Source organism: Megalobrama amblycephala, linkage group LG23 (genome assembly GCF_018812025.1).
Source record: "Megalobrama amblycephala isolate DHTTF-2021 linkage group LG23, ASM1881202v1, whole genome shotgun sequence".
Taxonomy (NCBI): Eukaryota; Metazoa; Chordata; class Actinopteri; order Cypriniformes; family Xenocyprididae; genus Megalobrama; species Megalobrama amblycephala.
Window position 1 is genome coordinate 24,196,662 of NC_063066.1, and position 25,952 is coordinate 24,222,613.

Genomic DNA, 25,952 nt, shown 5'->3' on the forward strand with positions numbered 1-25,952 from the left:
TATACACATATATACATATATATATATACACATATATACATATATATATACATATATATATATATATATATATATATATATATATATATATATATATATATATATATATATATATATATATATATATATACACATATACATATACATATATATATATATATATATATATATATATATATATATATATCCGCATTAAGTATTCTTTAGTCCTAATGGGTTAGTTGTAGAATTTTTGTTAAGCGTGCCAGAGGATCTGGGTTCTAATTCGCCCTTGTATAGCTTTTTTTTTTTCCTCATTAAAACCAAAGATGTACATCAGTGGTTGTATATCAAAAGCAGGAAGGTACATGAAGGTACATTCCATAACTTACAGTGACGGAGTTATGAGCTGCGTGTCGTCTGAAGGTTTTAGATCCATTCACTGTTCTAGGTGCGAATTAAACGGTCCGCTCTTCATCCAGATTTAAAAGCTGCTGTCAGTTAAAAAAGACTTGGTAGATGAACTCAAAAGAACTTTCTCTATTGGACTCCTGTCATATCAAAATTGATAAGACTTTTCAGTTCTATGGACATAGATTTTGATATTACTTTGGTCACTGTCACTATGGTTACTGGTAAGAGAATAAGGGCTTGACTCCCGTTGCACGTTCATGAGACCCTACTGTAAGCTGTTGTTTGAACGGGAAATTTTGAGACTCACACCTTTAAGTAAATGCGGTGTCAATTCCAAAACCTGACAGTGTGAACGTAGCCAAAGACTCACTATATTTGAAAATATACATGCCAACTGTCTCACCGAATCACCTACATGTAGCCCACTATTGGTGGGGAAAAAAAAAAAAAAAACTTTGAAAAGATTTTGAAGGCCTGTGTGTCAGTCTTACCTTCCATACAGGCAGCAGGTGAAGCCAACACAACCACCAACAATTGAATCATCTTACTGCTCAACATTATAGACCTAAAGAAAAACAGACAAACATCACAGACATTATCACTGACCCAAAAGAAAACAATCAGCAAATCTTATATTCATAATAAATATCAGTTTGAATCAGAGCATGCGAGCGGAGTGGAGCGCAAGTGGAGGGGCCAATATTTCCTCTAGAGCGGAGAGCGCCTTTCTGAAGATTCCGCTCCGCTTGCTCAGTCCACTCAGAGCCGCTCGCTCAACCTTTAATGCCCTGAGCATCAATGTTATAAGAACGAAGGAGGAGACCTAGGCCTAATTGAAAGGGTGTGGAGAGAAATTTTGAGTTAGCAAAGATTCATTTTGTGATGTAATCACAACGAAGTTCTGTTCGTACTTTGTTTTGGGGTAAAAAGAACTTTAAAAATACGTTCGCAGCGTCATATTGTTAATGAACATCCTGACGTGTCCATGCTTCTGAGAGCACCGTTTATATTATTAACAGGCTTATGTGATATGTGCGCTTTCCTCTCAATAACAAAAACACACAACAAATATGAAGAAAAAAAAAAAAAATGTAAGAAAGCGTCTGATCTGATCATAATGACATTGATATGTTTGCACAAGCTCTATAATTCAGCACTCTCCAGACAAGTCATGTCACGTTTATTTATAGCCTACCACTTTATACAATATAGCCTATTGCTTTAAAGCCACAAATATCATAACCATCTGTATGCCTACTATGATTGAGACATGTATTAAAGAAATTCATTAAAACAGAAAGACAATGTTTCCACCTCAAAGGCCACGGAAACATAGAGGGTTCGTTTGTTACGCACTTCAGTACGCACCTGACTTCTTGGTTTTGTTTTTATGCATTAAATCTAGGCAACTGGTTGATGAAACATTAATTAAAATTAAGATACGATTTATACAAAACAAAATTCACTTTAAAGGAAAGATTTCTACAAAACAAAACTTAATAAAGTGGTCAAAATCATATCTTACCCACTGCATGTGCTCCCGACATATTGCGCATCTTGATGTAGTCATGCTGTTCACTTTTCTTAATCAACATAGATGAAATTAAAAATGAAAAAAAATATATATATATATAATATTATATTTAAACATAAATATGAAACTAAATAGGCTACGTTTTCTTTTTTCGACAGCGGAAACAACTCCGTCATTTTTAGCCATACAGATTAATTTAAGACAACTATAATACTTTTATTGACAGTAACATCAAAACCTTGTGCTTTTGTAAAGTAAAGAAAATAAACGGTGCACTTTCAACTGCCTCCGTCCCCATGTGAATCCTTCTAAAACTCAAAAATGAACTGAAACTCATCGAATTGCCTACTTATCACACAAACATGACATATATGTCTAAAGAATTAATGAGATGCAGTTTCGCCAATCTTTGCTAATTATCATTAATGTGCTAATTATCATTAATGTGATCACACCCATGCACAGAGCCCTCTATTCAAAGAGCTGAGAGTGCTGAGGCCATCTTTACAAAATGGTAAACAATGCCCAACAATGCCTTAAAAAGAATCAACAAAAAGTATAGTACATAGAAATTTCATGTCAGAGCGGGATTTGAACGAATGCCGTTTTACCGGTGAGCATGAGCGACACATCAGTGGAGTGTACGCTTGGGCCGTGAGTGATTGAGTGGAGTGCGCTGGCACAGAGCGGAATATTGAGCGGACCTTCACACCGCTCCGCTTCGCTCACATGCTCTGGTTTAAATGTCTGCTGAGAAAAGCGATATTGTTGTCTTAGTATCCTTTTTAGGTGTTGATAAAGTAAAATTATTGTCCTTGTTTACAACCTTGTTTGAGTCTCTTTCAATACAAAAGTCTAACTCACTCATACAGACAGTCTTTGCTGCCATCTAATGGCATAATAATGTAACTTTCACTGAAGTTGAAATGACAAACAGAGTCAGACGGTCACAAACAGATCCTTTCTCAATACCAAATATGGCATTTTATATAAAATAAAATATTCATTGAACAATCATATTGAAATGATCAATAATAGCCATTATAGGAGTATAAGAAGTTTGTACAATAGGAAATGAACACAAGCAAACAAATTAGTCAAAAGTACAAACAAACAAAAGTAAAAAGCACTCTAGTTAGTACAGGATTTAAGTTAAATAAAATATAAAGTGAAACTTATGAGCGATTAATATTTTCAAACAGAGCCTATGTTTATGAACAAATTGAATATTTGGGGTCTAAATAACTAAATTTCTCACCTAAAAAAAAAAATCTTAAAAGTACATTTCAACATAAATAAAGTAGTGTCTTATCTGTAAAATTATAGTGGGTTTGCTCCTCTGCTATTGAAGTTCATTGTGAGAAATGCTGCCAGTATAGATCCGGCAGAAACAAGTGGAGTGATACAAATAGTGAAACTGTTTCTATGTGATATGAGTAGAATATCACAAAAGCCACTTGAAGGCAAGACTGCAAAGTTAGCAAAAAAAGCATAAAGCCTGCTAACACTGAAGTATGCAGGGAAGGAGTTATTTTAATGGATGTTAATGGAGGACAGTGAATAAACTACAGTGAATAAACTGCTTTTGTGAGGAAATAGCTTATTTAATGCATCGACAGCCCATTGGCTAATCTACTATGGAAGCATATATGTGGGCCAGGTGTTGGAAACATGGCGGTAGCAGAGCTATAAAGAGCGTTTACAGGCAGATGAAATAAATCAAGAACAGAGAAATGGCAATGAAGAGTCCATCAGCCATAGAACCAGTATGTTATTAGAAGCTAGGGCTGAGCAATATATAAAAAAATTTGATATCTCGATACTGTCAAAATTTTTACGATATTCAATATATATCTCGATATGTTTGCATTTGCTTTTAAATAATAAAACAAAACATGATTTTCTTTTGCCCTCATAAAAAAAAAAAAAACAGTCCCACTTTATATTAAGTGGCTTTAACAACTATGTACTTACTACTTACATTTAAATAAATCATTTGATACAATGCACTTGTGTACATACATGTTTTTACATTGTACTTATATTTTAAAAACACCTGCATGTTATTACATCTGTAATTAATTTCTGTTATTACATTTATAATTACACTGTTGATCCATCCCTTACACCTTACCCCTACCTTTAAACCTACCCATACCACCAAAGCTTTCCCTAACCTTACCCGTATCCCACCTCAATAGCAGCAAAAGTGTTTTGCATTTCAATATGAACCCAATAAGTACATTGTACTTATTTTTTGATGTAAGTACATAGTAGTTAAGGCCACTTAGTGCTATAACATCTGCATACATTGATTGATTTTTATGAAACTTCACCTGTGTGTTCATTATAGGATGCTGATCACATGGATGTGACTATTGTGAGTCAAAGTTATAGCGCCACCAATTGGCAGCAGGAAGTGTGTCATTTTCAAAATGCTTTGAGATTACCCTTTTTTTTTACCCATTTTGTTTCAAACTTCATCAGTGTAATGTCAATACACAGCAGATACAGACCTGTGAAAAGAATCGTGATCTCAAACACTGTTGCCATGACAACACATCAAACTTTAATTTTTGTTTTGGATGCTTTTGAGACGCTTAGCATGCTTCAAATTGCATGAAACTCGATACAAACGTCAGAGATGTCAACCAGTAGACATGGGCAAAGCCGTAGAAACAGGTGGGGAGGAGGGCCTCTATAGCGCCATCTTTTGACAAAAGTGGCGGGGTTAGTTTAAACTACAGTCACCAAGGAGAGAGTGAGGGAGAGTGTGAGTTTTACACCCTTGATCAGTTATTTAACCCTTTTATTGCAGACTCACTGTGCTTTAGAGTTTAGTGCCAACTCAAATCAAACACACCTGAAGCAGCTAATCAAGCCAGTGTATTTGTAGACCACTGACAACATAGTATTACATTATTAGTTTGATAATTAGGTTAATTTAAATTTAAAAACACACTGCAAATGATAACTTCACACTCACTTGAAATTGAACTATGACACTATATTACTATATTACCGTTATACTATTATTATATTATTAGTACAGGACTACTTTTCTAAATGTTCTAAATGTTAAAGTTACACTTATTATTTTTAAATTAATTATTTATTGATATAATTCAAATTTATTAAAATAAAATCTTTAAGTAAATTTTACATGATTTTAAAAGTGGCTGTTTAAAAAAACTTGCATAAGTGAGCAGAAAAATCTACCTTACTATTACCTGAGACTGACATTAAAATTATCTTTGAAGGTTCTGTGATTTTGCTCTATTTATTCATTTTTTAATTTTATTTCTTCATCTTATACCACACATACTGAAATTAAATGAAAGCATGCTTTTGGTGCATAAGATTGGTGCACAAACAATAGCTCAGGGAGGTCAAAAAACACATGAAGGCTGACATTCGCATTAGGGCTGGATTAGATTTCTCAGAGCACTGTGGAGTTTGCACAAATAATAGTATATAATTTCCTCTAAATTTTTTATAGGGGTTGTCTGAGAAAAACACAGACATGTCAGATTAGGATGATATTCTGCACCAATTTGAAATTGACTTATGACATTCTATGACATGAAAGTCATCTCAATTTATACAATCTCATGGATGTGGCTTTGTGATCATAGGAGCATCAGCTGCTGCAGTAAATGTGGTGTGTAGACCTTTTATGTTTAAAGGTGCTATAGAGGATGTTTTGTTTTATAAATTTTTGCAATATTACTTGAAACTGTCTTTACAAACTGATAAAAGACCATTTATTAGGTGCACTGAAAGGAATAATATCAATATACATCATCTGTGCACGAGGTAGGGCCTTAAAAACATCAGCCAATCGTTTGTGTGATCATCGCATAAACGATTGGCCCTCTGGCTTGTCAATCACTGCCATTACGTTCCTTGTGAGAGACGTGCGCGGACTGGCCCTCTGGCTTGTCAATCACTGCCATTACGTTCCTTTTGAGAGACGTGCGCGCTCCAGTAACTTTCCACACTCCACAGGCGCCGCATGCAATGTTTTTGTCAGGAGTAACAACTGCAGATTATGAGTTACCTGTGGTGAGTCCGACATAATGTATCCACTAACACGACACAGCGAATGCCGGTGGTAAACAAACACTCGTGTTCCAATACTCGTGCATGAGTTTTGGGAGGCGTTCCCTCGAAATGAGCTGTGAAGGAGGGGGGTTGTTCTTACGCATGCGCTCATTTCAAAAACTCAGTAACAGTCTATGGTTTCTCAGTCGTCGAAAACATCCTCTATAGCACCTTTAACCATTTTAAATGCCCAATGCCTGCCGTGCACAGTTGCTCTGAAGCCACCAGGGTGGTGGTGCCACCGGGCTTTGCAGCTATATTTCCGCTTCTTCTTCTCCCAAATGAATCACATTTTTGAGGGCCTAACGTGCTCGAAAACTCATGAAACTTTGCACACACATCAGAAGTGGTGAACATTTACATCTGTTACAGGTCTCAGAATAAGGCGTGGCAAAATAGCTTGATAGCGCCACCTACAAAATTTCTCGCACCACGTTTCACGTACAGGTATGAAATTCGGTAGACATATGTAACAGCCCAATCCCTATAAAAAAGTCTCCTGGTGCAAAATCTGAAAACCAACAGGAAGTGAAATATTTTGGAATTTGTCTGCAAAGTTTTTGCACTTTTTGCCATTCCCAGACGTTGTACTTTAACAAACTCCTCCTAGAGCTTTAATCAGATAAATGTCATATTTGGTCAGTCTAATCTAAAAGCCTTTGCAATTTTATATTGCGAAGATCTAGAGTTTTCACTGAAGGGCGTGTCTGTGGTGGCCTGACAAAATGTGATATTTTGCCATGAAGGAGGAAGCTGTTGTTACTCAGACATACAGTGTCCGATCTGCCCCAAACTTCACATGTGTGATAAAAGTCCTGGCCTAAAGATGTCTATATGCCAATATTCAGATAGTCATAGTGCCACCTGCTGGCAACAGGAAATGGCATGCTTTACACTGTAATTCGCTCCCTGAAACACATTTCAATATGCCACAAAGTACAAAACATACTAGAAACACGTTAAATCATGCAACACTTGGCTGAGTGCTAATGTATGTGATTAACGCCACGAAAAAGGAAGTTGTTGTAACTCAGGCATACAATGTCCGATCTGCTCCAAAGTTCACATGTTTGATAATAGTCCTGGCCTGAAGACATCTACTTGGCAATATTCAGTAACAGTTAGCGCACCACCTGTTGGCAGCAGGAAGTGTGTCACTTTGAAATGAATTTGCCATAATTCTCCTGTATTTACTCACTTACATGCATGTCACCCACTGTTCACGGTTTTCCTAAGGCCACCGGGTGGCGGTGAGCCCAAGTGCGAGGGCCCTTTCATTGCTGCTTGCAGCTTTAATTGAATTTGAATTATCATTTTGCTCCAAAGGTTGCACATATAGTATGGAAAATGTAAATTTAAATACAGAAATGCATTGCAATTTTACATATTGCATTGCTATTTTGCATATTACATTTTAACTTGAATATTGCTACCCATATGCTTCCATAACTTAAACAGGTTTGCTCTTATACTTTCATTTTGGATTGATACAGTTTTAGAGTTTACAGTGAAAAAATGCTGCTTTATAAGAGAAGTCTCGGGCAATTGATTCAGCTTACGGCACTTCTCATTCATATCTATGGTATATGCAAATAGTGATTGACTATCGCACAAGGCTGTAATGTGATTAGTTATCAAGGCACATATATACCGGCTGCTGGAAAAGGCTTGCAGCCATTCAGATTCAAGAACCAGAACAAACTGTTTTATATATATATATATATATATATATATATATATATATATATATATATATATATATATATATATATATATATATATATATATATATATATATATATATATATATATATATACACAGGGCTTGACATTAACTTTTTTGCTCACCAGCCACTGTGGCTAGTGGTTTTCCAAAGTTACTAGCCACTCAGCATTTTCACTGGCCACAATTTTGCTGTTGGAAAATTACATTTTATATGATTAAAGTTGACTTTGGCATGCTTAAATTACTAGATTTTGGGTCATTTTACTTGATTTACAAGATTTAAAACCCTTTCAAACTTACAAATGCAGATTGACCACCCAAATCAAGATAATGCATTGTATATATCAGCTGGCATTTCTGTTAGGCTATATAAAAAGAACAAAGAAGCAAAATTACAAATAGTAATTTAAAAAAAAAAAATCTTTTTTCAGATGTTTATTTAGCAAGTATAAATTTATTTAACATTTTTTGATGTTTGATTAACATTAATGACATGCAGGTATTTATTTGGTGGCTGCTGAATGCATGGACGTCATACACATCCAGTTTTTTTCCCACCTGTTTACGTCCACTTAAGCCATAGCCGACTGTATTCACGCGAGATAGGCTACTTCACACGATGCATTTTGACGTGTGTGTGCATGTATTCAGGCGCAAGGAGAACTGATCGCGCACGCGAGCGCTTCTGTTGTGTGTCATTCAGCGCGATTCTATGGCAAGCCAAAGTACTCACAAACGCCTGGTCGGATGTCTGATTGCACACTGACGCGTCAAAAACGTCCTCGACGTGTAATTTGTATGGAACGCCAAATGGGTCAAAATACGCCAGTAACCAAACGCCTGGTGCCCAGAAAACGCCGTTATTTGCGGCGTTTTAGACGAAAAGACGGCGCAAAATACGGCGTTATGTAGTACAAGCGCCGTAAATGACGGCGTTTTCACCGCAGAAACGCCGTTAATATCGGCGGTTTTGATCCGACCCAAAACGCCGTTCATTTCGCCGTTTGGCGTTCCATATTACGCCGTCAGTTACGGCGCTTCAGTCTGTCAAAGACGGCGTAAAAAGCGGCGTTTTCTATAATATTCAAACCAGCCCCTCCTTTTACTACACAGCCCAGCCCCATTAAAAGACGGTAAGACCTGTGTAGTAGAATGTCGATCCACCTCAAGAGTCCTGTCTTTTAACGCTATTGCAACTGATATTTGGACTTTCATCGTGTGATATTTGTATTTTTTCATTGGGCATGTGTGTATGTGCCTTTTCCTTAATCATATATGCCTAAGTAAAACTATTTTATAATCTTTTGTGTACGTTATTGTTTGTGAAAACCACAGAGCTATCGTTTGTTCACTAGTCAGTAGTCTATACTCTTTATTTCGTGACAGCAGTTCGAGGTCTCTCTCTCTCTCTCTCTCTCTCTCCTTTTCGGTTTTTGTATTATTCTGTTTGGTCTTTTAAATATCTACAACTGTATGTTGCTGACAACTTAACCAACAGGAAATGCTTTATTCATAATGCTTTTTAACAGGCGACCTGGCACATGCTTTAATAGCCTACACGCAACAGCTAAATATAGGCTTCTTATTGTTGTGTGCAATGGCTTTGGGTCGGGTTTATTGTTGATTACAAATATTTCCTACACAAGCGAGTTTATTTTCGCCCACTTGATGCAAACCTTGAGCATAATACCTATAGGTTTCTGACGAACAAAACGGTAATGTAGGCTACATATACATTTCCTTGCTTTGTTCTTAACCTGATGAATTAATTTATCTCTTACATCGAGCAATGCTGCTGAATAAATAACTATAAACAAATTATTGCGGTTACAGCAAATACACAAGGATTGTCTCGATCCTGTTGCATATTTCCCGACATTATAGCTGTTCTTTGTGTGCTCGTAATTACAATTTCTAGCAGCGCGGTGAGCATTTTTCAGTTCAATCATAGAATAATCAATTCTGTCAAACTTCCAATAGACAATTCCTAGACCTACAGACAGTTCTGTAATAACTACTGGCACTAGGCCTATATTTTTTTTTACCAGTAGCATATTCTTCTTTTTTTATTGGCCAATGCACTTTAATAGATTCAATTAAAAAAATAAAGCCTTTCTTTCGGTTTGGAAAAATTATATCTTAATATTGATCAATGTTTCAACAACACACACAAACACACACACACACACACACATATATATATATATATACACATATATATAGCCTATATATATATTTTTTTTTTTTCTCTCGATCCAGCACGTCACAAAGGGCTATTCTGAGTTGAACGAGCGGACTGAGCGAGAATCTTCAGAGAGGCGCTCTCACTATGGAGGAAATATTACCGCTCCGCTCACATGCTCTGCACTGGAACATCATCGGCTAGCTACTAAGACTGTAATAGGCCTATATTATTCATTAAGTAATTTATTTTAATTTTAGCTGGATACTATTTGAACCTCAGTATTTTGTACATTATAAAACAGTAGGCTATGCAATAATAACATATTGAGTGTAAATGATTATATTTATTAAATAATGATTGCCACCTTATGGGACAATAAAGCTTCCCTACACCTACCAATAAACCTGATCGATAAACACGTGTTTATCGATCAGGTTTATTGGTAGGTGTAGAATCTTTTGCTATGCGTTTGGTACCCAGAAGCTACAACGATATATGACGCCACATTAAAGAGCGCCAAAACGGTATTTATTGCTTGAATTTCTTAATGAAATGGACAGAATTTAAAATCTGAGACTTTGTTCCATATCAAAAGCAACACAAAGCATTAAGCCTATTACGATTTATTGGGTGGGAGGCGCAGCTATGTTTATTCGTCAACTGAAAACAGCATAGCCAAAAGATCGACTGGGATTTACGAATAGATATCGGTCTTATGACTGTGACCAAAACAGCAAGGAGACATTTTAATTGTTTATTAATAAAGTCATGTTTTCTGAATCAGTGTCGGCGGCAAAGATGAAGTTGACATTGACTCTCCTCATCTCCTCATGGATGCGCTTAGAGAGAGAATGCACATTTTATTCGGTTTATTCTATATAAACAGAGTAGCCTATTTCTTTTCATTTTGAATGATTTCGTTTTCGTTAAAGTAGATATGTCATGCTTTCTATAGAGATATTTCTCATGTCTCTGAGGCAGCCTATACGCTGAGTTTTGGTTCATTCATGTAAGATGCGCTCCAGTTCGCGCGCCAGTGATCGCGCCCGCGCTTCCATGTCATGATTATATTTTCTACTATATTTGCTTCTTATTTATTACACCCAGGCAATTGGTTGATGAAACATTGATTAAAATTAAGATACAATTTTTACAAAACGAAATTCACTTTAAAGAAAGGCTTTCTACAAAATAAAACTTCATGAAGTAATCAAAATCATGTCTGACACACTCATGTCTCCCGACATACTGCGCATCCTATGATGCATCTTACTCATGCTCTTCACTTTTCATAATCAAATAGATGAATTTAAAACATAACATATTTTATTATATATACTATATACATATACTATTTAAACATAAATATGAAACCACGTTTTCTTTAATGGCTACCAACACGTAGCCTATAGTACAGTACAGATAAATTTCACGTGCGAATTACCAATTCAAATGTGAAAAAAAATAAAAGCAATTATTATAATTAAAAGATGAAAATTAAAATGACGGGTAATAATAGATTATGACGGATTTTTTACGACCTTGTCCGTCAAAGTTACAGTCTAACGCAACCTCTGATATATATATATATATATATATAGATATATAGATATATATATATATATATATATATATATATATATATATATATATATATATATATATATATATATATATATATATATATATATATATGTGTGTGTGTGTGTGTGTGTGTGTGTGTGTGTGTGTGTGTGTGTGTGTGTGTGTGTGTGTGTGTGTGTGTGTGTTGAAACATTGATCAATATTAAGATATAATTTTTCCAAACCGAAAGAAAGGCTTTATTTTTTTAATTGAATCTATTAAAGTGCGTAGGCCAATAAAAAAAGAAGAATATATATGCTACTGGTAAAAAAAAAATATACGCCTAGTGCCAGTAGTTATTACAGAACTGTCTGTAGGTCTAGGAATTGTCTATTGGAAGTTTGACAGAATTGATTATTCTATGATTGAACTGAAAAATGCTCACCGCGCTGCTAGAAATTGTAATTACGAGCACACAAAGAACAGCTATAATGTCGGGAAATATGCAACAGGACGGAGCCAATCCTTGTGTATTTGCTGTAACCGCAATAATGTGTTTATATTTATTTATTCAGCAGCATTGCTCGATGTAAGAGATAAATTAATTCATCAGGTTAAGAACAAAGCAAGGAAATGTATATGTAGCCTACATTACCGTTTTGTTCGTCAGAAACCTATAGGTATTATGCTCAAGGTTTGCATCAAGTGGGCGAAAATAAACTCGCTTGTGTAGGAAATATTTTTTAATCAACAATAAACCCGACAAAGCCATTGCACACAGCAATAAGAAGCCTATATTTAGCTGTTGCGTGTAGGCTATTAAAGCATGTGCCAGGTCGCCTGCTAAAAAGCATTATGAATAAAGCATTTCCTGTTGGTTAAGTTGTCAGCAACATACAGTTGTAGATATTTAAAAGACCAAACAGAATAATACAAAAACCGAAAAGGAGAGAGAGAGAGAGAGAGAGAGAGAGAGACCTCGAACTCCTGTCACGAAATAAAGAGTAGACTGACTAGTGAACAAACGATAGCTCTGTGGTTTTCACAAACAATAACGTACACAAAAGATTATAAAATAGTTTTACTTAGGCATATATGATTAAGGAAAAGGCACATACACACATGCCCAATGAAAAAATACAAATATCACACGATGAAAGTCCAAATATCAGTTGCAATAGCGTTAAAAGACAGGACTCTTGAGGTGGATCGACATTCTACTACACAGGTCTTACCGTCTTTTAATGGGGCTGGGCTGTGTAGTAAAAGGAGGGGCTGGTTTGAATATTATAGAAAACGCCGCTTTTTACGCCGTCTTTGACAGACTGAAGCGCCGTAACTGACGGCGTAATATGGAACGCCAAACGGCGAAATGAACGGCGTTTTGGGTCGGATCAAAACCGCCGATATTAACGGCGTTTCTGCGGTGAAAACGCCGTCATTTACGGCGCTTGTACTACATAACGCCGTATTTTGCGCCGTCTTTTCGTCTAAAACGCCGCAAATAACGGCGTTTTCTGGGCACCAGGCGTTTGGTTACTGGCGTATTTTGACCCATTTGGCGTTCCATAGATTTGCGTTAAGAACACGCGTTCTTAACGCGCGCTTTGGTATCATGGGAAACGCGCGTCAAGAACGCGCGTTTTTGTGTACCAAAACGCGCGTTCTTGGCGTGTGATTTGCTATTAAAACGCGCGTTCTTGACGTGCGCTTTGGAGTGATCAAAAAACGCGCGCTTTTGACGTGCGTTTATCATAACAAAAATGGGCGTCGAATACGTGCGTTTTGAGTCAGACAAAACGCTCGTTATGAACGTGTAAACGGGTAAACCAAACAGGCAGTGCAAATGTGTGTTTAAAGTGTCCATCAGTCGAAGAGAACGCGCTCTTTCCTTAGAGTTCTCAAAAGTGCATGTCGAAAGCGTGTGCTCACTCTTTAGGGCTTTGAGTCTGTTATGTTTTTGTCCGCTATAGGTTTAGGACAGTATTATCATTAAACTCAACCAAATGACAGTGGATATACCTTCGATCAAGGCCAAAACTTTGTAAGTTTGTAAGGAGCCAATAAAATACTACACCATATGTGTGATCATCTTGGCTATATATTACGGTGGCGTATTGCCTCATACATAATATTTTTTTTCCCTCAATTATGTCGTTAAGACATCTTTTCTCGTAATAACGAGAATTTATGTTGTTAAGACATCTTTTCTCGTAATAGCGAGATGTTATGTCATTAAAACGACATTTTGTTGGCATATGACGTGAATGTATAGGCTATACCTTTATCTGATCTATAATAGAGAATTTATCAGTGCCTTTATCACACTTCCGCACTCGAAAAGCAGAAGCAAATATAGTGTAAAATACCATTCGATGCCTGTATCGATGGCAATGCATAGAGTAATGAACACAATATTATTGTTTTATTGGCGTGTAGCCTATGCAGTTTCTAATAGCCTAATAAAACACAGTTTTATTATTTAGCATTACTTACTTTCTGGAAAATAACTCGCACCTGATTATGCCACATGCACCAAGTCAGAATTAAGTTTTTGAGAGAAAAAAATTATCATTTGTGTTTCAGTCGCATTTTATTATAGGCCTATTCAAAAATAATTTAGCTAAAATAAACAGGCCTGCGCTACGGATACAACAATAATGCTATATTGTCATAGACCTATTCAAAATAAAACTGATGAATGAAAGTGGAGACAATAGCCTACCTCAAAAAAGGTCTACATTACTTTTCCAACATTTGTGTCATTATTCTTAAAAGTAGCCTAATGTAAATTATGTTTGCAGCTGTATGTTTATTGGCCTCGATGAGTCTGAGACTCCCGGTCAGAGATTGTGTCTTAGACGGCATTAAATAATTTGTGAATATTTGTAAATATTCGTGGCTTAAACATCTGTAAAAATACTGCAGTTCTGTGGATGTTTTGCCTTGGCAAGGTTATTAGCCTATAGTTAACTAAAAAAACTATTCAAAACATTTATGCTAATCGAAATAAACCTGAAATATAAGAAAATATAGCCTAAATATTAGTTGAAAATTATATTTTCAATATAATTTCCTTTCCCTAACGACCTTCAACCGACGCGATCCTTTCATTAACCGACAAGATTATGTTACATTAGAACTAAATGAAATTAGAATGAGGAAAAAAAAAATCCCATGGCTTTAGTTTTAGCCGAGGCTATATAGGAGAAACAACAAAACATGAGGATTCATTGCATCACATGCAATGCTTCTGTGAACGAAGAAAAAACAAGATGAAATCTTCTAAAAGGAATAAATAGCCTATTTCTAGCTAGGCATACACGAAATATATTAAACCTAAATAATTAACATATTAAGAAAATGAAAGAAAAAAAATGCGACAAGTAGACCATCTATATGAGGAGTTTCGATTCATTTTTGAGAAGTTCACGGAAAGGCATTGCTTGTCTTTATTTTTCAAGCAATGTTTTATTGTGTGAGTGCAAATAATAGTTACAATAATAGTTATACCTACACAGATTCGAATGGTGTTACTCTTATGACCATAAATGTCTGAGTATTTTAAGTTGTTTATGCTTTTATAAGAAAATTCAAGTGAACGCGCCGGCGCCATATCAGTTTTAGCTAGGCTACTATAACTTGACATCGCATGCAGCCTGTTTATTATCAAAATAAAATACAGTCAACCAAATACAGAAAAAGCCACTGCTCATTTTAAATAGTCTGTGTACAATCAGGGCTGAATTTCCCGAACCCTTGTTAACTCTACGTCGTTCTTACGTTATACCTTAAGCTGTACCTTAACGTTAATACATGTTTCCCGAAACGTTCTTAGTTAAGTATACCTTCTGTAAGTCATACTTTCGTAAGGTTGGTCTGGACCACTCTTAACTATACCTTATCACTGCTGACAGTCTATACGAATATAATTCTGAAGTTGTAATGCACCTAGTGTTCAATTAGGATAATGACAAAGAATAAAATGCAAAGATTCACTTCAAATGTGCTTTAGCTCTGATCCAGAGACAGACGCGCTCAGCTCTTGTCATATACCACAACTATATTTAGTGTTTTCAACCCCACATCAAGTTTATTTAGATTTCAGTCATTTAAATACACATATGAATGAGGCACTAGGCTATATAAAAATACATTTATAGTTTGTTAAATTCAAATTCAATACACCGATGTCTATAGAAGCTGCAATAATAACCCTTTCAATTATATAATTTGACGAAGTGTTTTATTAATATCAGATACACATTGTGTATGAAACATAAGTTTACTCTATTCTTCTCCCAGTTCACCAGCCACATACTTTAATGTATTTCGGGGAAAATTAACTAAATCTGACAGCTCTGAATTGCGGCGCAAACTCATCGCGCTACAAAAATTCACTTCCACATATTTTACAATCGGAATATATCATAAAATGCATGGTGTAGTTAACAAGTTTGTGAATATTTTGAATAACAAAGGAAAAATATCTGCCAGCTGCATGACGCGTCTCCAAGGAATTAATACATTCTAAGATTATGTTCTAAATAACTGTCGCCTTAAACTCGCGCTGATGGGGGCTCCGCACCCCCAGAATATATAAATTACAAGATAGATTTAGTTTGTAATTTGGATTATTTTTATAAGATCCAGTGAGTCCTGATAAATGAATTTTCTACTTCTGAAGTGCTTATTTTTATAAAGAACACTGATTTCTCACATAACATAGTGAAGCAGCCCCTGTATAGAGTGAATTATCGATTCTCGAGCCATCGATATCAACCAATTCAGCTTCAGTGCCATGGGCAGCACCTGGTAACATCGCACTTAAGAAGGTATATCTTAAGCAACCTCTTAAGGTATAGTTCGGGGAACATGCCTGAAAAAGGTATACATTCAGTTAAGGTATACTTTAGGGTCTTCGTAGCGCGCTGAGAGACAACGTTATCGGGAAATCCAGCCCAGAGCGTTTAAATAATAAATAGGCTATAGGATCCAAATAGTGCATATGGAAACATTTGGATTTATGCCAAATGGGTTTCTATTTCAGTTTAGCTTTAAATTAATTTGGTTTGGGGTTGACGTTTATATATTATATTTGTCATTATTGTTCTGTTTTTCTGAATACCATTAAATTTAAAAGATTTGTAGCGCAAGGGGAACTAAAAAAGCCTACGTAGTGGTGGGATTAAATACCCCTATGCCAACCTGAAGCCGGGCTAGCCGGTAAAAACGAAATTTTTACAAAAAAATATGCTACACATGTATTTTAGGCTATTTCCACAACAAATCCTTTAAATTGTTCTATACAAAATATAAGTATTAAATAAACATAAATTATATTGGCATTCATTACCTACAAACAATATTTTAAAGCCTAAACTACAAAATTTTGTTATACATTCAAGTTAATTTTACTGCACAGAAATAGAGTTTTTTTTTTTTTTTTTTTTTTAAATAATAGTGTTCAAAAGATTACATGTATTGGAAAAAATATTAAAAAGAAAATGTTAGCCACATATTGTCAATCTAGACAAATACAGCCACAAATAGCCTAAAGTTTGTCGATATTCTTATTGAACATTCATGAATATTTAGAATGATTAGAAATAAATTCAACAGGGATTGACTTGATATAGGCCTATGTATTGTTCATGCATAACATTTATTAAATAGGCCTATATCGGCCTATAGCATATATTTTTTTTTTAAATCCCTCATTTCGGGCTGAGCCCCACTAATATTGAAATTATCGACCCTGTTCCAAACATGTTTTTGCGCATGTGAGTGCTGTTTTGGGACACGAAAGCATTGTTTAACAACATAATAGGCGTAAATATATTTTAATGTCCAAGTGCTAATACACAATTGGATTTGTGCCGAATGAGAGCCCAACAGTTTCAATTTAAACACATTTTTTTTAGGCTTTTAAATAAATATTGTTTGTAATGAATTCCATAATTTGTTTATGATTATTTTATACTTTTTATAACAATTTTCAGTCTTGTTTTGTATTGAATACCATTATGGATTTGTTGTGGAGATAGCCTAAAATACATGTTTAAAGCTTAATGCTATAATGTGTGACATAAAAGACCAAACTCGGTAAACACCATACTAAACCATACTATGTACAGCAAAGCAGATGAGCCCAGAATATGAACGCAGTTCGTTTAATTAGCCTACATTAAGTGTTTTTCTCTTATAGAAAACCGTTATAAAGAAAAAGCTTAAGGTCGCTTAATGTAGCCTACTAAGTGATAGGCTATTAAAAGATAAATTCTGCACGAATACATTTTTCTGTGTAGTACCTATGCTTTCTTAGTAGGCTACAACGTTTAATATATAGGCTAGGCCTACACATTTTTCTGGACATTGCTCATTGATTCTACCTTAATACATTGTTTAAATTAATATGTTAGCTAACTACATATAGCCTATGTAGGCTATATATGTCTGAAATTAGGCCATAACTTGTACAGTCACCTTTGATAACAGATTAGGTACTCCAAATTGTAATGTTAAAGCATTTCCTATAAAGCTGCTTTAAAACTATAGGCCTAAGTATTGTGAAAAGCGCTAAAAAAGAGTTTGGTTCCAAAACGCAATAACTCCATTTTGATTATTTTGATTAAAAAGATGTTTTCTTTACCAAGTACGTGGCAAGATGAAAACCCCTATTTTCTGTTTCAAACTTTCAGATAGCATCTTTTGGATATAAAAACATTAAAAATTCAAATCTACATTTTGATTTTAAAAAGTTTATTATAAAAACGTATTATTTTTTTTCCCAAAATGCAATAAATCCATGACACTTTTATTTTTCAAAATGCAATTAATTCGTCAATATAAAAATTATTTTTCATTTTGAAAATACACAACAAAGTAAGTTGATTCACATATATGACAGAGTCTAAACTTTGCCAATATTTATCTTATATTCAGCCATTTTACTAAAAATACATTCAACCGTCGCTCCCAAAATGGTCATCTTGTTAATGTTATGAATTATTTGTCATTACCGATTAAAGAGTATCTGGCGCCACCGCAAGGTTAAATAAACACACTTTTTTTCTGCGTACATTGGTATTAAAAACGGCTTTTAAAAAAGCCTTTAATGTTTACAGTGCGTGGAATGGTGCGCTGTGATTGGTTGAGAGCGGATATATCACGTTCTGCAGAAAAAGGAGACTGGTGTTTGTCGCGTTTTGGGAAGAAAGGGAGAAAACATGACAGAATAACACGACGGATATCGCATTTTGCGCAAAACTAATAAATGACTTTTCAATACCGACCAGATACAATACTGATTTTGGCGGAAACTCAATTTTTTGAAAATGGCGTTTATCGCGTTTTGGAACCAAACTCTTCAAATGTAAATTGAACCGATATAGGCTATATGAGCTCTATAGATCAGATAAAGGTATAAAGGTATTTTTCGTACACGTCACGTACAAAATATTTGATTTTAACGACATAACATCTCGTTATTAAGAGAAAAGATGTCTTAATGACATAATTGAGGGGGGAAAAAAATATTATTTATGAGGCAATGCGCCACCGTAATATATAGCCAAGATGATCATGTCGTTATTGGCTCCTTACAAACTTACAAAGTTTTGGCCTTGATCGAAGGTATATCCACTGTCATCCCCCCACGGCTATTTTAAATAATAGTTTTACGTTTTCATATGCATATTTCATATTAATTATTCTGGATTATAACTCAACCATTATAATCATCTGCCAAATTTATCCTCGACAATTCCATGTTGTTTTGGTTGAGTTTAATGATAATACTGTCCTAAACCTATAGCGGACAAAAACATAACAGACTCAAAGCCCTAAAGAGTGAGCACACGCTTTCGATATGCACTTTTGAGAACTCTAAGGAAAGAGCGCGTTCTCTTCGCCTGATGGACACTTTAAACACACATTTGCACTGCCTGTTTGGTTTACCCGTTTACACGTTCATAACGAGCGTTTTGTCTGACTCAAAACGCACGTATTCGACGCCCATTTTTGTTATGATAAACGCACGTCAAAAGCGCGCGTTTTTGGTCACTCCAAAGCGCACGTCAAGAACGCGCGTTTTAATAGCAAATCACACGCCGAGAACGCGCGTTTTGGTACACAAGTACTTTGTGAGTACTTTGGCTTGCCATACGATTCCGCCTATCCCGCCTTCACTAACCGCAAGTTAATCGATAAAAAACTGTGACTGAATTCTAATTGTGTGATACGACGAGCTTGGCTACCTTTCATTTGGCTGTAGGCTGAAATTATATTCAACCCGCCAAAGTGGCTAGTAGGAGTGGCTGTCTTACCCGCCACAGCGGAAATCTACCCGCATTTGGCGGGTTGGCGGGTGATAATGTCAAGCCCTATATATATATATATATATATATATATATATATATATATATATATATATATATATATATATATATATATATATATATATATATATATATATATATATATATATATATATATATATATATATATATATGTGTGTGTGTGTGTGTGTGTGTGTGTGTGTATACACATACATACACACACACACCCCTACATTATTTATTAATCTTTTTTAACATTAGTTAATAAAATTACAAATGTTTATTGTTTGTTCATGTTAGTTCACAGTGCATTAAATGTTGAAATTAACATTTAACTAAAATGTATAAATGCTTATTCTTAGTTCATGATAACTAATGTAGTTAACTAATGTTAACATATGAAACCTTTTTGTAAAGTGTTACCATTAGGGGTGTAACGATACATGTATTTGTCCTGAACCGTCAAGGTAGGCTACAGTTTATCACGTCATGGGTTATCATTTTACCCAGATGAAAACTAAGCATAAAAGTGGACTTCAAAAATGTAATTTCTTATCCTGTAGCCACCTCTATAGGACATCATTACTATTACAGCCAATGTAAATCTATGGAATTGTTTGGAGTTTTGATTATTTGTACAAAAAACGTTAAGTCTAATCAGAATATAGAATATAAGATATAGTACATTAAGTCAGAACAGTCTGAAGGTCTTCTGCAAGGTGGCCATGTTTGTTGGTGTTAAAATCACATGATCAGCGACTAGTCAATATCAAGCTTAAAGCATCATGGCAGAGCATTAAAGTCAACAAGCTGACAAGTGAAGGTGTGTGTGTAGTTTTTACCTGTGTTTAGATTCATCGTATATAGATTCATAATATCATAATATGATTTGACAGTAGTAGTGAGTAGCCAGCACGGTTTTACCTGTGGTTACCAATCAGTCTCACTGTCAGAATATTTCCATTATTATAAAATAATTCTTACCAATAGCTATGAGCTTGTATAATTCATATATTTTTTCCAAGAAAAATAGTTGTACACAGCTGTAAATTGCCAAGCTATTTATTTATTATGGTCTTATATCTGCTTACTGTTGGGTATCAAGTTTCCAAGTAAAAACAATACTTTTACTTTTTAGGTTTGCTTTAGCTCATATATTTGAAACTGTTACGTGTTTCACCCCCACCCCCAAGGCCCACCTCAACTTTTCAATTTGATAATCCGGTCCTCAAATGAAGCTAATTGAATAGCTCTGAAATAGAGTCTGACTGCAGGGACCCTTCTCTCTTTCTCTCCAGTCTTTTTCCAATCCTCTGATATAGTTCTGATATCTTTTATCATACACATTTATCTTGATTAATTTTAGGGCAAATCCACCCGTCGTCAGTCAAGAACAGATAGCAGGCCTGCATTGCCAGAGTTATACAGACAAATCAGATCGAATGAAGATTGATAAGACTTAAAAATTACAGGCATGCCAGTACACACACACACACACACACACACACACACACAAAAAAAAAAAAAACAGTCCGATATGCGCATGACAGTCAAATAACATGTGGGACAGACAGACCATGTTCTCATACGCAGACGTGCAGCCATATCTGTGAGTGCTCAACTCCATCTGTCCTAAATGACGGAGTCTTAAATCTGATCCCCCTTAGGGCTATGCTAACCAGTGATCCTCTCACTCTCTTCTAGCCTCATTCTTCTCTCCTCCTCTTCAATTTTATTTCTCTTGCATTGTTTTGGCTGCACTGCCAGCTGTTTCTAGCAGCCAAATTATAGTGCACAGAAAAAAATGATTGTTTCCCCTCTTTCTCCATCTCTGCTCTCTCAGACAATGTGGGCAAATTACATACTTAACCCTGCTGTGAAATACCAGCTGCAAAGTTTCTTAGCAGAGACAGGAAATGTAGAGTAGAAAAGTAGAAATACAGATGTGGGCACCACAACCTCTGAATTAATGTTGCGGTCCAATTAGTACTTATTCAGGTTTTGGAATTATTATCCACCAACCGCAAAATGCAGGTGAAAATAAACTTTGGTGGATAACGTGGTAACAACTCACTAGCCAATATGGTGGGTTATGATCATAAACAATGTCCTATCACTTTCCATGAAGAGCCCTTCCCCAAAGAGGAGCCTCCAATATTAGCAACAAAACAGTGTGTAAAGTGTAAAAGTGTAAAATCATGTACTTTCGGCCCAAGTATGGGCATGGTCGAACATGCAACGGTCAAACGTAGACCGTTTCGAGCGGGTCTCGACATATATTCATGACATAAAGCGTACTCGGTTACTAACGTAACCTCGGTTCCCTGAGATACGGAACGCATGGGGAAAAGTCTCCCTTTTTCCCCGTTACTGAAGCCTTTTTCAATAACGCAGTGTAACTGCACCGTCATTGGTTCACTCATAGACAAGTTGTTGAACCAATGACGGCGTGGCATAGCTGCGCGGCCTATGGCGACAAAGCGTGCGAATATTCCCGCCAAAAGGGAATATACTTCACTCGGGGAACGAATTCAACCACGCCGTGCCACGGCAGGGAACGACTGGTCTTGTCTTGGACACCACGAGGGAACCAGAGGACAAGTATGAAGGCAGGAGCCGTCAAACCCTTGTTACACTACAAAGGGGAGATAACTCCCGGAATGGCATGAAGCGGAGCTCGATGGAGGCCGCTGGGTCATACCGTGAGGACCCGAGCTTGTAAGGTCGGGAGGTCCAAATGATAAAACCTCACAAAAGTGGACGGCGAAGACCAGACGGCCGTCTCACAGATGTCTTTAATGGAAACTCCACTGGACCAGGCCCAAGAGGAAGCCATTCCTCTAGTGGAGTGGGCTCTAACTCCTATGGGGCAGTGCAGGCCCATAGAGGAGTAACAAAGAGCGATACCGTCAACTATCCAACGCGAGAGGCGTTACTTTGAGACCGAAGACCCTTTGGTGCGGCCGCCAAAACAAATAAACAGCTGATCAGATTGCCGGAAAGGCTGAGATCGCTCAATGTAGGACCAGAGGTGCAGAGCCCAGAGTTCTGGCTGTGGATGCCAGATCGTCCTGCTCACCTGAGAGAGGAGGTCCCGTCTCAGGGGGATGGGCCACGGAGATTTCGTGGAAAGCCTGAACAGTTCTGAGGACCAAACTTGGCTCCTCCAGAGCGGGGCCACCAGGAGGACTCTGTGCTTGTCTTCCTTGATACATCTGATGACCTGTGGGATCAGAGCGATCGGGGGAAAAGCGTAAAGGAGGGTGCTGGGCCAGGCATGGGCCAGCGCATCGTCCTCCTTCGAGAAATAAGTTGGGCAGTGAGAGTTGTCTTCTGAGGCGAAGAGGTCTACCTCTGCCTTTCCGAAGAACTCCCATATCATAAGAACCGTCTGGGGGTGGAGCATCCACTTGTCTGAGGGGACATTGCTCCGAGATAGCATATCTGCTCCCAGATTGGTTTTCCCAGGTATGTGCCTCGCCCTGAGCGACTGAAACCTCGGTAATGCCCATTCCAGAATACGCTTCGCCAGAGCGCATAAGCGGCTGGACGAAAGACCGCCCTGGTGATTTATGTATGACACCACTGTCATGCTGTCCGACTGGACCAAGACATGGCGCCCCGTCAGGTGTGCCTGAAACGTGTGAAGGGCTCGCATCACTGCCAACATCTCGAGGCAGTTGATGTGCAGATGGCTCTCCTCGTGAGACCACGAGCCGAAGGCCGGCCTGCCCTCACAAAGAGCGCCCCAACCCGAGTTGGACACGTCTGTCGAGAGCACCGTCCTTCGTGACACCGCCTGTAGGGGTACTCCAAGACTGAACCAAGCGGGGTTCGTCCAGGGTTTCAGGGCTGAAAGACAGGCCTGATTGACCTTGAGACGCAGGCGGCCGTGCCGCCAGGTGTGAGGAGGGACCCGAAACTTCAACCAGTACTGTAGAGGCTGCATCCGAAGAAGGCTGAGTATCACCCAGGAACGTGATACGTGATACAGCGGAGAATTCAAATGTCACAAAAGTGCGGCTTATTTCACCTCTGCCTGCCCTGGCTGCGTTCAAACACGCGAGCCGTAGGCACAACAGCACATGAGCGTTGATTTGTTTTTTGCTCGCGATGCGGTCAGAGCTGGAGTTTGAATACGAACACATGAAAAATACGATTGTTTTGATATACACGCGGAGCGCGCATATGATCGGTTTCAGCACGGAGCTCCGCGATGAGTTTAATAACACTAGCCACATGGCACATAGCTCATACAGAATAAAGTATCCGTGTTTAAAGTTTTTATTTTACACATTCTCCTGCACCAAACATTAACCAGCACGGTGTAGTTATGCACACATATTTCATCAAGTCTTCTTCAAATGAATTATATGTGCAAACTGGACACTGATGCAGTGGTGTAGCCTATGTGAACGCGACGACACGATTATTCTAATAGACAAAAGACTGATTTTGAGACTGCAGTGCTCGTAAACGTAATCAAAGTAGCCTATTATTAGCCCTATTAAATATTCTTTCACATTTCTCCCTTGTGCTTGGGAGTTTGTTGTCATTTTCTCCAGGCTCATATATTAATATTCATTATTCTGTATAATGAGTGTATTCTATGTCTGTGCTTCATTGGTTGTTCTCTCTCCTCTTCCCCCCTCTACACTCCCACTTTTCCAGAGCTTTACACGCCCATTTTAACAGACTTTTGAGCTTTGAGGTGTGAACGACCAGGGTAAAACAGGGGGGTTTCATGACCCTTTAAAATATTAATACATTTTCTATGAGAGTACGCACACAGCAACATAGCTTGGCAGGGACTGTCTATGACTCCAGAGGCTGTTCAAAATCCTGCCATGCCACAGAGCACCACTCACATAGTTTTCCATTAAATAACATTAATAATGAGCACAGCTGTTCGTTGTCTTCTCACCTGTTCCCTACTTCTTTTATCAATACACGCCCGTTATCTATGCTCGCTCTGCACTTCTCTTGTGCCAGAATGCCAGTGAATCTTTACATTCACCCTTGCCTATCTTGATTGCCTTGATTCCTGTCATACTTGTTTCCTGTTGGTCTGGTCAGTTCTCATGCTGTGTCTCTGCCCAGTTCCTATTAATCAGTCTGCTCACCCTGGTTTGAACCTGCACTTCGTTCTGACTCTGGTCTGCGATCTGCCCTCTTGACTGTTGTATTTGTAAACTGCTCTATGATATTGAACTCTTCCTATCACTGAGGATGGAGGGATTACTCTTATGGGAGGATTTTTTTTTTTAATTTAGGGGGGCAAATTACAATTATCTCACTCAATGTATTTGCATTTTTACAATTGATGTAATTATGTGTTTAATACAGGGATGTGCAAGGCTAGTCATCTAATCGATTATATGCTGCTAGTCATTTATTAAATCTTTTTTTGCACACTTATGTTTTGTATTTTATTGTATATCTGTAGCAAACAAACAAAATAATTTAATTTTACCTCAGACTTTGCATGTGCTTGTTTTCTCCGGTTCACTCGCTGCAGACTCAGAGAAATGTCAACTCAGAAGACGAGCGAGGTGAGTGAGTATTTTGATTTGCTGGCATAAAACAATTAGTCTACATGTCTCTATTGGTTAACGCTGATTAAGTGAACGCTTAAGTCTTCACTGTCAGTCTCATACACAGTTGACGTAGTAAACAGTGTAGCACTTCCGGGTTCTACGTCAGAACCCTGGCTTAGTATTGGTCAACGCTCAACACTTGAGCAGCACAACAAATTCGTGTGATGCTGACGCAGGAGCTGGTCATCGTTCTGATGGAGAACCTGGAAGCGCTGCACTGTGTCTATAACATAAACAGCGAAGGAGAATGACAGGGAAGGAAAGAAGAAAACAAGAAGAACTTGTTTTTGCGCACAAAAAGCATTCTAGTCGCTTCATAACATTAAGGTTGAACTACTGTAGTCACATGGACTATTTTAACAATGTCTTTACTACCTTTCTGGACCTTGAATGTGGTAATTACGTTGCTTTCTATGGGAGATAAGAAACATCTCGGATTTCATCAAAAATATCTTAATTTGTGTTCTGAAGATGAATGAAGGTCTTAAGGCTGATTTATACTTCTGCGTT

At 37.1% G+C, this 25,952-nt stretch overlaps 1 protein-coding gene across 3 annotated transcripts in view; it reads right to left on the minus strand.

The window, feature by feature from the left end:
- Positions 1 to 25,952, minus strand: part of LOC125258943 (activin receptor type-1-like) — a 65,633-nt gene that overhangs the window by 31,956 nt on the left and 7,725 nt on the right. For all 3 annotated transcript variants that reach the window (XM_048176190.1, XM_048176191.1, XM_048176189.1), the window contains exon 2: positions 885 to 958. In XM_048176190.1, coding sequence (XP_048032147.1) covers positions 885 to 951 — 67 coding nt within the window. In that variant the 5' untranslated portion in view covers positions 952 to 958. The remainder of the gene's footprint in view (positions 1 to 884; positions 959 to 25,952) is intronic.